This window comes from Talpa occidentalis, unplaced genomic scaffold, assembly GCF_014898055.3.
Source record: "Talpa occidentalis isolate TD23 unplaced genomic scaffold, MPIMG_talOcc4v2.1 talOcc4.6, whole genome shotgun sequence".
NCBI lineage: Eukaryota > Metazoa > Chordata > Mammalia > Eulipotyphla > Talpidae > Talpa > Talpa occidentalis.
Genome location: NW_023604972.1, coordinates 5,018,132 through 5,032,571, shown reverse-complemented (window position 1 = coordinate 5,032,571; position 14,440 = coordinate 5,018,132). Strand labels below are relative to the sequence as shown.

The following is a 14,440-nucleotide window of genomic DNA, read 5'->3' as shown; positions in this document are numbered from 1 at the left end:
AAGAGACTCGGAACATAATTATTGAATGAATAAATCATCCAGGTTTTATAGCAGGAATATAAAAAGAGAAAGTGTGATGTCTTATTTTTGATGTCCGAAAGTTTTTTCTGTTTTTGCAAGCCCGATGCAGTTCCCTTGAGTGTATTCTTTCTACCCAGAACTCAGTGGAGTGACCATTTCTACCTGAATGATGCAGGTGGGGGGGTGTGGGGAGGGGAGCATCACCTGTAGGCCTGGGCCCAAGACCGCACACTGTGCGTCCTGTCTGAGGGTGGCTTGTTTTGATTTTGGAGTTTCATTTTTGAGTGTTTCCACTGCTGACCCGGGTGCCAGGTCACATAGCAATTTGTGGTCGGTAGGTATGTCTAGCTGCCGCTGCCGCTACACTTGGACTAACTTCCGTGTGTGTGCTTTCTATATCCAGTGGAGTGGATTGGGGGCAACTTAAGGTTGAACGTGTGTGTAACAGATACCATTTTCCTTAAAAGTAAGTCATGGAAATGATAGAAATTGTTTTTACCTTTCTGCAAATCATCCTGTGTTTCAGATCAGGAATGTTGGAGTCTGGTATTGACCGAATTATTTCTCAGGTTGTGGATCCAAAGATCAACCACACATTCAGACCTCAGGTGGAGAAAGCTGTGCATGAGTTTTTGGCCACATTAAATCACAAAGAGGAAGGGAGTGGCAGCGCCGTGCCCGATGAGGAGAAAGCGGACTCTTCGGGCTTGACACAAGGTGCATTGCTTTCCCTTGGCCAATTCCCTGGCTTCTGTTCCTGGACTGAGCAGCACGCTCGAGAATACTTGGGTCTTTGACACATTCAACTGCCTATCCTTGTGTGTATTTTAAATATCACGCAGTTTCCTCAACTGGCATTACATTAGTGTAAAATGTAGGCATTTTAGTAGTGTACTGGGATGTTGGTGTGTTTTTCAGTAGAGGGACTAACTGAAATAGAGAAGCGGGGTGGGGGAGGTTAGACAGTTTTCAGATTTGTTTGGTGCCTTTCCATTCAGAGACGTAGACATTCGGTTTAGAGAACCAGAATTTAGGATGTGCTGGGTACTACCCCTGGTACCTCGAGTCTGTACCCGAGCACATGTGAATGGGATCACGTCAAGACAGCAGGCAAGTAAAGGGATTCAGCAGAGGGACAGATCTTCTGCCTAAATGTATTCTGACACTTGTCTTTTCTCAAAGGCGCCCCTGCTCCTGGGCCAAGTGTTAATGCAGCCAACGATGCTATGTCCATCTTGGAGACGATAACTTCGCTGAACCAAGAGGCAAGTGCTGCCAGAGCTTCGACAGAAACACCAAATGCCAAGAGCATTGAGAGAGGATCCAAAAAGCTCTCGTCTCAGCCAAGCACTGACACCAGTACTGAGAAAGAGAGAACTTCAGAAGATATGACTGATAAAGAAAAATCTGTGCCCGACTCTGGGGGGGAGGCCCAGGAAACAGCCCCTAAGTCTGAAGAGCTTAGTGACCTCCCTTGTCCAGTTGAAGAAATTAAAAATCACGCAAGAGAGAATAATAATTCAGCTCCACTCAATAAAGAGGTTCAACCAGAAAGCAGTGACCAAAAAAATAAATCAGCAGACAAGGGTGAAAAGAAACCAGACAGCAATGATAAAGGAGAGAGAAAGAAAGAAAAGAAGGAAAAGACAGAGAAGAAATTTGATCACTCAAAAAGAAATGAAGATACACAAAAAGGGAAAGATGAAAAGCAAGCAAAGGAAAAAGAAGTAGAGTGTGCAAAGCCTCCTTCAGAAAAGAATAGTAATAAAGCCAAAAACAGTGAAGGGACAAAAGAAGGTAGGTAAAGGCTTGTGAAATCTACTCATTCAATCACTCCTTGGGAGTCCGGTGTCAAATTTCCTTTCAAGTTTTAGTAAATTTATTTGAAACTTACATTCAAAAGTCTGAAAACTCATATCCCCTTTGCTAAAGAATGAGCAATAAACATTTGTAAATTTCTCTTCTATGTTGATGTATTAGTTCACAAAAGTAAATGAAAAGCTGGAAACCTTATGATTTAATGCTTATAATTTATTTGCATGTATTACTGGAAGTAACTTAATTAGTAATTGTGTACCCTAACCTAAATACTAGATTGTTGATATTTCAGTGCTTCACATTTGCTTTTGTTTATGTCATTTGCATCATAAATTAGTAGTTTCTTTTATAGGATACTAGTTTGTGCTTTCTGGAAACAGCCCTGCCTTAATTGATAACAGTAACTAATCATGAGAAGACTTCATTTCTTTTCTTTTTTTTTAAACATTTATTTTATTTATTTATGCATACAAGAGCTAGGCCAGGGGTTGGGGGGGGTGAGAGGATTCACCAGAGACAGTGAAGAACAGAATACGCAGATCCACTGAAATATACTGCTGAGGGGAGCAGCAGGGAGACAGGAGAGGTCTGTTCTGCCATGTGGGTAGCTCCCTGGCTGGGGATTGAACTCATGCTGCAGTGGCTGCCATAGCTTCATCGTGCCGAGACTTAACCCCTTGCGCCACCAGGGAGGCCCAGAAAAAAACTTCATTTCTGAGGTCGACATTCTTTGACATGTATTTTTAAAGTAGATATTTTAAGCAATTTAGGAATTGAGATCTGAGAGTGTTCATAACAAGGCGATCCTGTATTTTCGTCCTAGATTGCTCTCTGATGGGGTCTGATGTGGACGGGCTTACAGACATCACGGTGAGCTCTGTCCATACCAGTGACCTTTCATCTTTTGAAGAAGACACCGAGGAGGAAGTAGTAATGTCTGATAGCATGGAAGAAGGAGAGATTACATCAGATGGTAAAGCATTTTACTTAGTAATGCCTCTGTGAAGCTTCCCGTCGAGCATTATTTGTATATTCAGATGGCTATATCGTGAGAGACAGTGTGGTGTAGTGGCAAGAGCATGGGACTTTGTAGTTGGAAGATTGGTTTCTGAGTCCCAGCTCCGAGGTTGTCTGAGCAAGCTTGGTAAGTCACAAAATCTCAACAAGACTTGGTTCTCCATCTCTTAATCCATCCATTAGGATGAGATAAGATTTAGAATAGATAATGTATATGAAGATGCTATGTATGGGATTGTGGGTATGTGGGTGGCCTTTCGGGGGGCACAGTCCAGAAGAAAGCCCTCACTTCTGACACTAGTTGCAAGCTTGTAGTCCCTGAGACCACCATTGGGCTTGGTGATTCACTCACAGGATTCACAGAGCTCACTGAAAACTGCTGGCTGCATGGCTGCAGGTGGTGGCAGGTAAGGAAGACAGATTGACCTTGGCCGAGAAATTTGCACCCGAAGCAGAGTCCAGAAAGTTAGAGTACTGAGCTTCCGTCTGTTCTTTCTCTGGAGTTGTGGAGAGCATTAATTTCCCGGCATTGGTATCTGACATTACTCACTGATTTGCCGACCATGGCATGTGCCTGGAGCCCGACTCTCCGAGTTTCCTTTGGCTTCAGAGCCATAGCTGTCCTGTCCACGTGTCTGGCTCATTCTCCAGTCAAGCTGATATCCGTGATCCGAAGTTGTCACCCCAGATCACACTGATAGATTGACCCAGGACCCCCAGGTGATGTCAGGCATGGCATTCCAGAGGCTTAGAGGTCACCTCTTTGGAGCCACTGGCGAAGACCAGGCCTCTTTCACTCTACAGTTCGTTCTTCACCTGACCCTCCTAAGCACAGGCCGTGCATCACTGTGCCAAGTGGGTCTGGGCCCCACCTAGTATAGTCCTCACAGGTCCAGGTGGAGAAGCATCCCCAAGGGACACTGTCCCGGCCAGGGTCACATAGCTGGGCACTGTTAGATTTCATGTATGACCTTTTTAAAAATCAGAAATACTGGAAATGATTTTCAGTGACCTTGAGGCAGCTTCTTCTAAATTTGCTGCTGACTTTTGGACAAAACACCTAGAGAGAACACAGAGGAGGAAAAGCAGAAACCACAGATGTGTTTTTTAGTCTCTCTCGATTTTCATTCTTAATATCCATGAAAAAATTAAATGATGAACTCAAAAAAATCACCTGTAGCGCTCCCTGCTTTTCCCATCTGACTGAGAGGCCTGTTCTGTGAGCCCATGGATCCTGCTGTCCCATGCACACTCCCCTCTCCAGCCTGCCTAGATGATGTTTTGAGTCTTTTTAAGGTTTTTCCTGGACAACTAGATTTTTTCAGTAGGGGATCCAAAAAGTAAAAATAGTCTGTTTTGAGAGTACTAAGCAGTATGAGATATAAACCTCGCTCATGAGTTTTGTTTTTTTTTTTTTCCTTTTGTTACTTTTTGCTGTATCCTGGGGCATCAAATCTGCTTTCCTAGAGGGTTTTGGTATATGTTTACCAGTTAGCCTCTGGTAAATGCAAGTCCTGCAGCTGGTCACTGAAATCTCAGCTTCATGTGGGTGCAGCTTAACCGTGGCAAACACTCATACCTGTCCACTGCCATATAGTGAGAATCAACTATTTGACAAGAGAACATAAGTAATTATAAGACTGACTTCTTTCTTCATGTGTATGAACCTGATTGTTAGGAAATAAGTTAAGATACAAATTAGGTAGCCTTTAAGAATGTCAGTTTGAATTCGCACATACTGACATGTCCTCTGCTGGACCTATGACTGCACTGAAACTATATTGGTGTGCTTTATTGCTTGAAGTTGATCAAACAACGTAGGTTTCATTGCTAAATCGCAGAAGTACCCCTCTCTCTGTTGACTTTCTTCCAGATGAAGAAAAAAGCAAACAGAACAAAACAAAAACTCAAACCAGTGATTCTAATGAAGGAAAAGCAAAAAATGTACGGCACGCTTATGTCCACAAACCCTATCTCTACTCCAAGTATTACAGTGATTCTGACGATGAGCTTACGGTGGAACAGCGGCGACAGTCTATTGTAAGTCAGACTTTTCTGGTTTTGTTTTCATCTGTTAAATCAGGTTGGCAAACTAGACTAGTCTGTGTACAAGGTACTGGTGAGTGTATGAAAGTAGGTTGTGCTGTCAGGAATCTTGTCATTTAACAGCAGAATAGTCATAACCAATGTGACAGAAGTGACATGTCATTGTAAGTAACAGTAGCTTGATAGCCCAAACGTTTCATGTTATGGAGATGTGTGACTGAAACCTACAAATGTGTGATTTGCAGCCATTAATTTAATAACAAAATGTTAACATGTTTCCTGGATTTGAAAATGCTTCTAATTTTAAAAACATGTCATTAAATTATTAACAGCTTTTTAGGGGGAAAAATGCTACCTCACTGAATGCGTATATCAGCTTTAAGATGGCTTGCAATTTCAGAAACACTAAAATTAAAAGAAGCTCTTACAGGGCCTCCCCGGTGGCGCTGCGGGTTGAGCACCACGCTGTGAAACTGTCCGCAGCCTCTGCAGGGCTGGTTCAATTCCTGGCCGGCCAGGGAGCTACCCACATGGCGCGGCAGACCTCTCCTGTCTTGCCCGCTGCTCCCCTCAGCAGTGTCTTCGGTCTGTTTGCCTGTTCTGCTCCCCGCTTTGTCTCTGGTGAATTTTTTCACCCTCCCGCACATCTGGCCTGTACCCCAGTTCTTGTATAAACAGATAAATCTTAAATAAGGAGGAAAAAAAAAAAAAAAGCTCTACATCTTCAAAATAGGAAACATTAATCCACAGAGAAATAACTTGAAGGATGCACACCGGAATGTTAATGGTGGCCTATCAAGTAAAAGTTACTTGACCAGAATTACGCCTGTGCTTAGGACTTGGCGCACTTTGTGTTCTAGCCCAGGACTAGATTCTCCCTGGCTTTAAAATAGGACAGCAAAAAAAATCCCACATCCTAAACCTGCAAGTCTCATTGTTGTAGCTCTAGCCTGTCACTTGAATCTGCATTTCAACTTTGCCCTGTAAGAGTAATGGAGAAATCTGGAGGCCTGCATAGATACACTTGATGCTTATGTGTATTTTCATAACTGTCCTTTTCATTGAAGTAGCCAGCTTATTAAAACACCATTCACAAAACAATTCCTCTCTCATTCTTCAAATCAGTGGCGTTCTTCAGATCTGTCTCTTTTATTCTTCTGGTAGCTTCCAAATTATGGAGTGTAATTGCACTTTTGCAGAGTCCAGTAATTTGTAAGACCCTCTGAGGGGCACACATTTTTTTTCAGTCTTTTTCTTTTACCTGATAATGTATCAGGATAAGCATGCCTATTTTATGGTTTTAGGCTAAAGAAAAAGAGGAGAGGCTTATAAGAAGGCAAATTAATAGAGAGAAACTGGAAGAAAAACGAAAACAGAAAGCAGAAAAGACGAAGTCTTCAAAAGCTAAGACCCAAGGTATGGGATATTATTGGGATGTTAACTTTGTAATGTGTTGAACTAGCTCGTTTTATGCTCTTTCATTTTCTAGGTTGTCATATTACTGCTTATGAGATATGCTTATAAAATGATCTGAAGTGTATCTTAATAAAGCTATACATTTTTCTAATTATCTATTTTCAAGAGTGGAAGATTTACGTTTTAATAAACCTGGTGTGTTTAGCCATTCTTTCTTTATTATATTGCTGTATCTATGTGAAACAGCTCAAGTCTGCCAGCTCACACAGCGCATGGGTCAGCAGTTTATTTTCCAATGATTGTGAAATTAATTATCACTGGAAAAATGGACTGTTAACATGTGAGTAATCAAGCCTTGCAGGTGATGCTAATGGAATTAATGAATACTTTGTTAACTACAGTGTCAAACATTTGTCTGGAACGTTTCATTGATCAAAATTGCCTTTCTTCTGAACTCTGCTATTCTTGCCTAGTATACAAAACAAGCAAATATGATCTTTTAAAATAAAAATGATAAGACTTCTCCATCTAAAATGTTATTTTTATTCCAGCAGAGCCTAAAGATATTAATGCCATTTTGCATTCTCATAGAGATTAGAAAATGTTAATGAAAAATTGATAAAGGTTACACTGTTCATAAAATTCTCTTCTAAAATACAGTTTATTGATTGCTTCTTTCACAGGCAAAAGTAGTATGGACTTAGAGGAATCATCAGCAAAGAGTCTGGAACCCAAAGCCCCCAGAATTAAAGAAGTCCTTAAAGAACGGAAAGTCCTAGAGAAAAAAGTAGCCCTAAGCAAAAAAAGAAAAAAAGATTCCAGGTACGTGTTTTATCTGGCCACATTCCCATTGTAGCATTCTCCTGGCATGCTTCTAGAAGAGAGGCAGTGAAAATGACAAGTAGAGAGCCAGACCTTGGATGTGTGTTATTACATGTTTATAAAAGATCTTATTTTGCTTTTAGCATCATGGTGCATAGTGTCAGAATGTCTGTAATATTGCCAAAGAGCGTATCTTAATCCTTTGGGTGCTTCCAAACCTATTTGAGAGGAGATTGATATTTTAGACTTCCCCAGAAAAGTCAACCTACATAAGCACACAGTTGTCCTGGAGTTGCAGAGTTTCTGGAAGTCTGCAGTAAGTGTCTGTGTTCTGGACATTTGGTAACCTCATAGGTACGATGGTTAAATCCTTTCTCCAGTATTTCTAGGTGGTCCTCTTCCCCATTGTTCCAAATGCTTTTTCACCGCTGCAGTATTGTGGTTAGTGCTGTCAGAATTAGAAAGCGAGAGAGACTCTAACAGTGACTATGAAGTTGTGTGAGCCTTGGGCTACAGTTTGCTCTTCCTTTGGGATGCGGTTAAGTAAATCTATCATGGACGCCAAGGTCCCGAATCAGTAATTTACAGACCTCACTGAGAAGAGTCGGCTTTCAGTTTTCTTATACCACGTGCCTATTAATTTTGAATAAATCACGCTACTCTCTTTACTCAAAAGATGGAAAACTTTCAAAATATAATTATGGCCCATAAGATACCCACCCTCAAGCAACAAATTGGAAGTTTTTGTTTGACATCTACTTTCCTTTAGCTCCGAAGTAACTCATGTCACCTTTGGGATTGGTTCTTCTCTGTTGACAAAGGCTTTAAATTAGTATGTAACAAGTCTTCTTCATTTGTGGATCAAGTGTTTATCATAAAGGAAAGCTGAATTTTTTCTTTTTAAGCTTCCTGGGAAATTCTTTCATTTGTTTCAAGCAAAGTTCATATCTGACTTTTTTCCCCCACTTAGGAGTGTTGAAGAAAATTCTAAAAAGAAACAGCAATCTGAAGAAGATTCCAAAGAAACCCTCAGAGCAAATGAGGTGTGTCTTAATTAATAAAACTCCCTTTAACATTTTTTGTTAGCTATAGGCCATTTTATGTTTTGAGTAAATTTTCCAAGTAGAACAATCCCTCACGTTCAGTATTCTTGGAACCCTTATCCTATGAAGGCCTGAATTCCTCATTTTGAGAAATTGTTTCCTATGATCTTTTATCTCATAATAGCTGCTTTTCCACCCCCTCGCCTCCATATTTGCAATAACAAAGTTGCTGTAATAATAATGAAAAGACAAAGGGGAAAAACTAAAATCCCTCCACAGTAGCAAACCCTCTTTCACCTTCTTGCATTCCTCCTGCACAGATGATCATGATTTTGTGGTGTGGCTATAATCTCACAGAATCTCTTTAATGTTCCTTCTTACTCCTGTTACCTTGTAAGCTTCCTAATCGTAAATTTAATGATCCATTGAATAAATGGAAATATCATATTTAAAGCATTTTTTGTAGTTGAATACTTTGATTATTGCCAAGATTTAATTATTTCAAATAGTAAAAACATGTGCAAAGAGTATGTTTCTTCTACTTTTTGAATTATTTTCTTGGGTTAAACTGTTGCTTTTTCTGAGTTTCAGTCCTTAATCATGCCTGACTTGCCATTCTGTGTCTGAACTACCTTGATACTTTCCAGGGGGAAAGTAACAACTTAGTGGTTACTTGTAGCCACTAAATAGTTCTGTATCCACAAATTAAAAGTATATTTAAAAGTATATCCTGATGTTTTAATGGCATATTTTTTAGATATTTAACTTCATATTATGATAAATTTCTATGGAAAATTTTTCATAGAAAATATAATTATATTCTACATTATTTGGCTCAAACTTACAGTAAAATTAGGTTAATAAAATCTCTGTTCTTCCTTTGAGGAATTTAATTTTGAGGTATTTTTAAGATCACGCCAAACTCTCACCCCTATACTAGTATAAGTACATTAATCATGTGTAAAATTATATGAAGTTGCAGTAGCACAAGATCCAGAGGCACATGGTCTTTCTAAGGATCGCAGCCTATTGTTTGAATAATAGTAATTACAACTAGTAGTCAGCGAGTCTTTTAAAGTTTGGCTAGTCGGCATCCACTCCCTATGGCGAGGGAAGAAGACTTAGGATGCTTTAGCCCGCCAGTGGTTTCCCTTGGAAACACAAGCTCGTATACCTCACATATGATGTGGCTACTGTTACTTTGAGTTACTGTGTGCATTTTAATCTTCTAAGTAGAATGCCCTCCAAGTAGCCTAAATTCATGTGGTTTCTATAAATAATTCTGGTTTCCAAATTAAAATACAGAAAAACCTTCAGTTCGGTGTAAAATTTTTAACTTGTCTTTATCATCAGGTATGGCGCTTTTGAACTAAAAAGACTATCGGACTGTCATCCATTCAGGACGTGTTTGTTGATGACCTGGGGTTAGTGGGCATTAGTAATTTGCCTCCTAAGTACAGGGGCAAATCTCGGGAGAAATTGCTGGTCTCCGTTGGCAGTCCTGTGCTGTGGTGGAGAGAGCAGTAGACTTAGAATGAGATCATCTAAACTCATTGCGGGATGTCAGCTTATGGAACATGCTGAGATCCCGTTCCCTGGTGCAGAGACTGACATGAGTGATCCCTACCTCAGGCCTCTAGCAAAGACTAAGTGAGTGTGATGTGTGCGCATTCAGCATCTAAAGGCACCCAAATGTTAAATTTGAATATAATACTGATTTTACTCTTTCTCATATTTTCTTGCAGCATTGTGAAAAGGAAAAGGTGTCTTCTTCAAAGGATTTGAAGCACGTTCATGCAAAAAGTGAAGCAGGTAAACCTGCTCGGAGGCTTTCAGAGTCTTTGCATTCAGCTGAGGAAAACAAAAACGAGTCCAAAATGGAAAGAGAACACAAGAGAAGGACATCTACCCCTGTGGTGGTGGAAGGGTCACAGGAAGAGACGGACACGAGGGACGGGAAGAGGCAGGCGGAACGCTCTGACGTGGGCACAGAAGAAACCCAGAAACAGAAGGGAGCCTTGAAAACAGAAAAGCACCTGAAGAAGGATGACTCGGAAACTCCTCATTCAAAATGCTTGCCTAAGAAAGAGGCGAAATCCTCCAAGGAGAAGCCGGAAAGAGAGAGGGCTTTGTCAGAAGACAAACCGCCTACAAAACACAAATATAAAGGTGACAGCGTACATAAAGCAGGCGATGAGGCCGAGCCTCAGTCTTCTGAGAAAGCACTGAAAGGGGAGGAGAGCGTTCAAAAGCCACGTCAGCCAACAACGCCGTCTTCAGATGACAAACCTGAGCGAAAAAGTAAACACCGGAATGAAAGGAAGTTATCCATTTTAGGCAAAGATGGAAAGCCAGTTTCCGAATATATCATCAAAACAGATGAGAATGTTCGCAAAGAAAACAACAAAAAAGAGAGACACGTGTCGGCCGATAGAGCTAAGGTGGAGCACAAGTCCAGACGATCCAGTGATTCTAGAATTCAGAGGGACTCCCTGAGCTCCAGGCAACACGGTGTCACATCACAGAGAAGAAGTGAGAGTTATTCAGAGGATCGGTGTGATGCAGACTCCACTAATCTAGAGGGTAATTTAAAACCAGAAGAGGCTGTTCACAAGGACAAGAGGAGGACAAAGAGCTTGGTAGAAGAGAAACTTACGTTAAAGTCAAAATCAAAAAGTCAAGGCAAACAGTTAAAAGTAGCTGAAATAGAGTTACAAGAAAGTGTCCCAAAACAGACAAGCACTTCAAAGCCAGACAAAGACAAGAACACAGAAGAAAGTGACCCAGATAGACAGAGAAAGTCTAAAGCTGAGGACAGGCCTTCTGAGGAGACCGGCCTTGAACCCGTGGTGGAGAGCGCCGTCGCCGGGGCCCACAGTGCCCAGAAGGAGTCTAGTCACCGGGCCAAGGCCCCGGCAGCAAAGGACAAGTATAAGGGTGATAAAGACTCCGGCTCCTCCAGACTGGAGAGAAAGTTATCAGACGGACACAAAAGCAGAAGCTTCAAGCACAGCAGCAAAGATGTAAAGAAGAAGGAAGAGACTAGATCAGATGACAAGGATGGTAGAGAAGTTGACAGTAATCATGAAAAGGCCAGAGGGGCGAGTTCCGGCACAGACAAGAAGTTAAGTCGAAGGTTGTGGGAAAATCGAAGAGGGAGCGTGTCACAAGAGATGACCAAAGGAGAAGAAAAACTCGCAGCCGGTGCTTTGGGCACCCCCAGTAGTCCCTCCCTCCCAAGACCAAGAAAAAGCGGCGATACCACTCTGGTCCCAGAACAGGAGCCCATGGACATGGACCCGGAACCGGCCGTTGAGCGTGTCTGTGAGGCACCGAAACCCCAGGAGGGCAGCAATGCTAGCTCTCAGTCAGGCGCCGACGCGGAAAACGTTACCAAGCAAAGATCTTCTGCCACAATTGTGAAGGATGAATTGAGAACTTCCACGGTTGATTCAAAAACAGCAGCTCCCCCCTGTAAATCAGGACGTGGCACAGGCGCTGTTAGTAACTCTGAAAAACACACCGACCATAAAAGCACCCTTGTCAAGAAGGGGCATGTCCAAAGTGCTGTGTCCAGGCTGAACCCTGGGGAGAAGGAGCCCACCGAACAAGGAGCTCGGGAAGGGAATGTGGACCCTGACGCTGGTCCTCGCGTGTTGTCTCGTGCCCCGTCAGAAAGCGAGAGGGCGCACAAGGATGTGACGAACACGAGAAGGCCCCCTGCAGAGCCAGCCCCGGCCCCATCCCCAAGTGCAGTGACTGTCACACCGCAGAAGCAGTTTCATGACAAAGATGGAATGGCTTTATTCGACAAAAGGCCTGCTTCAGAAGGGGGCGCAGCCAGCACCTCACCTAAGCACGACTCTGACATCCCTAACCGGAGTGTGACAGAAGCCCTTTGGACAAGTGACAGTAGAGAGGGTAGTGCGGTTTCCACCGCAGACATGCCAGCAAGAGTAAGCATGGATGACAGAGGGCACACGCCAGGTCACCAGGCCACCTCACTGCCCAGTAAACAGAGAAAATCAAACACACCTCTTGACAGTGAGTTAGCAGACAGGATCATAGACTGTAAGAATGTTGACAAAGGAGGTGACTTGATGGACACAGCCAAGGCAGACAGGGACGTGAGTACTGGGCCCAGTTCAAAGCAGGCAATTCAAGCTGCAGTCATGAGTGGCCGGAAGGACAGTATTGCTGTTGATCACGTGCTGGGCGTGAGTACACAAGACGCCGAAGCTGTCGAACAGGAGCACTGTGAAGGCCCGGGTGGGACAGAGAACACAGCGGTGGGGGCCGAAGGAAGGAATGAGAACAGCGAGGTCGACACCAGTGCCGGATGCAAGGCTGCCTCATCTCTTTCACCCCAGAGGACGGGAAAGGCTGAGAGTATGGCAGCCGGGCCTGGTCGAGCAGAAAGGACACCTGTCGCCACCAGCTCTGAAGGGCAGGTCAAAGGCGTGACCTTCAGCACGGTCAAGGCGGGGCCTGCCACCACCACATCTTCAGAGACAGGAGAGGGGCAGGTGGCCGTGCCGTGCACCAGCATTGAGGCAGACGAGGGCGTGACAGCAGCTGCGGGCTCCAGAAACACCCCCCTCCACGCTGGGGCAGGAGCCAGTGGCCGCACCGTGTTCGCTGCAGCGGAAGAAGGCGGAGGTGTCACAGAGGGACTTGCTGAGAGTGAGACTTACCTCACGAGCACCAAGGGAGGCGAGAGTGGCGAGTGCGCCCTGGCCGAGTCTGGACAGAGCAGCACGGCCCCCGAGCCGGCCTGCGCCACGCGGGCAGAAGGCACCGTCAACAGCGCCGTGCCGGACGAGAAGGACGACGCGGTCACCAGTGCAGGCTCCGAGGAGAAGCGCGGCGGAGCTTCCAGCGGAGAGTCGGAGCTGGCGGGCGGCGCTGGTGCTTTCATTAGTGAGGGCGAAAGTGACGGCGCCGTAACCAGCGCAGGGACGGAAATAAGAGAGGGGTCTCCACGCAGTGAGGAGGCCGACGGCTTCCGGGGCAGTGCAGTGAGGATGGGCCCCAAGAAGGAGACGGAGGGGACTGTGACATGTACGGGAGCGGGGGACAGAGGCGATAGCTTCGTGATGTGCTCGGGGACGGGCGCGGGGCCCCCCGAGGAGCACAGGGTCTCGGGGGCGGCCGCTGGCCTGCTGGACAAGGGCGCGCCCCTGGGCACCAGCGCCGCCCCGGGGGGAGACGGCCTGGGGAGCGACGGCGCGGAGGGGGAGAGCGCAGTCACCAGCACGGGGATCACGGAGGAGGACGGCGAGGGCCCCGCCAGCTGCTCGGGCTCGGAGGAGAGCGGCGCGGGCTTCGCCCTGAGCTCCGAGTCGGAGGAGACCGCGGAGAGCGCGATGGACAGCACGGCCGCCGCGCAGGTGCCCGACGCGTCGCTGGTGGCGGCCGGGCCCTGCGATGACGAGGGCGTCGTCACCAGCACGGGCGCCAAGGAGGACGACGACGAAGGGGAGGGCGTGGTGACCAGCACCGGCAGGGGCAACGAGGTCGGGCCCGCCGCCGCCTGCGCGGGCGTGGAGGAGGATGGCGAGGGCGGGCCCACGTGCCAGAGTGCAGGAGAGCAGGACGCGCCCGTGGGGCCGGCTGCGGGGCGAGTGGGGGCCGGGGCCGCCCTCACGGACGCGAGCGAAAGCAGCGTGGACAGCATGAGCGGTGCAGGGCGGGGCGCCAAGGACCCAGACATCTGCTCCAGCGCCAAAGGGCTGGTGGAGAGCAGCGTGACGAGCGCCGCGCCGGGGACGGGGCCGCCCGCGCGGGGCCCAGGAGGCTGTGAGGGGCCCATGACGAGTGTGGCGGCCTCTGAGCAGCGCGACAGCCAGCTTGCCAGAAAGGAGAGAGCTGAGGGTGCCCCTCTTTCTGCCGACCTGGTCGGGGGCAGTTATGAGGTGCTCGTGTCTGGTGCAGCCCCGGCAGGTGACGCTCATCACACATCCACGAGCGCAAAGGAAGACGAGGGTGTCATCACCTCCGTGGAAAACGAAGAATGCGACGGCCTCCTGGCCGCCAGCGCCAGCGACCACGTCCCCAGCCAGGCCAGCGTGGCGGGGGGCAGAAGTCAAGGCAGCGGCGTGATGATTTCCACCAGCAGAGCAGGCGACGGCGCTGCTCCGTTAGGCAAGATGACAGACGCGGAGGAGGGTCGCCCCAGCGCCCTGAGAACGGACGGCGGCGTGGACGGCACCAGGGTGAACATGGAAGAATTCGAGGCCCCGATGCCCAGCGCGGCG

At 46.2% G+C, this 14,440-nt stretch overlaps 1 protein-coding gene across 1 annotated transcript in view; it reads left to right on the top strand.

Annotated features, from left to right (window-relative positions):
- BOD1L1 (biorientation of chromosomes in cell division 1 like 1) overlaps positions 1-14,440 on the top strand; it is a 44,348-nt gene that overhangs the window by 8,066 nt on the left and 21,842 nt on the right. Inside the window, 8 exon segments of the mRNA XM_054688461.1 lie at positions 548-738; positions 1,204-1,818; positions 2,663-2,812; positions 4,730-4,896; positions 6,207-6,318; positions 7,002-7,140; positions 8,111-8,183; positions 9,929-14,438. Coding sequence (XP_054544436.1) covers positions 548-738; positions 1,204-1,818; positions 2,663-2,812; positions 4,730-4,896; positions 6,207-6,318; positions 7,002-7,140; positions 8,111-8,183; positions 9,929-14,438 — 5,957 coding nt within the window.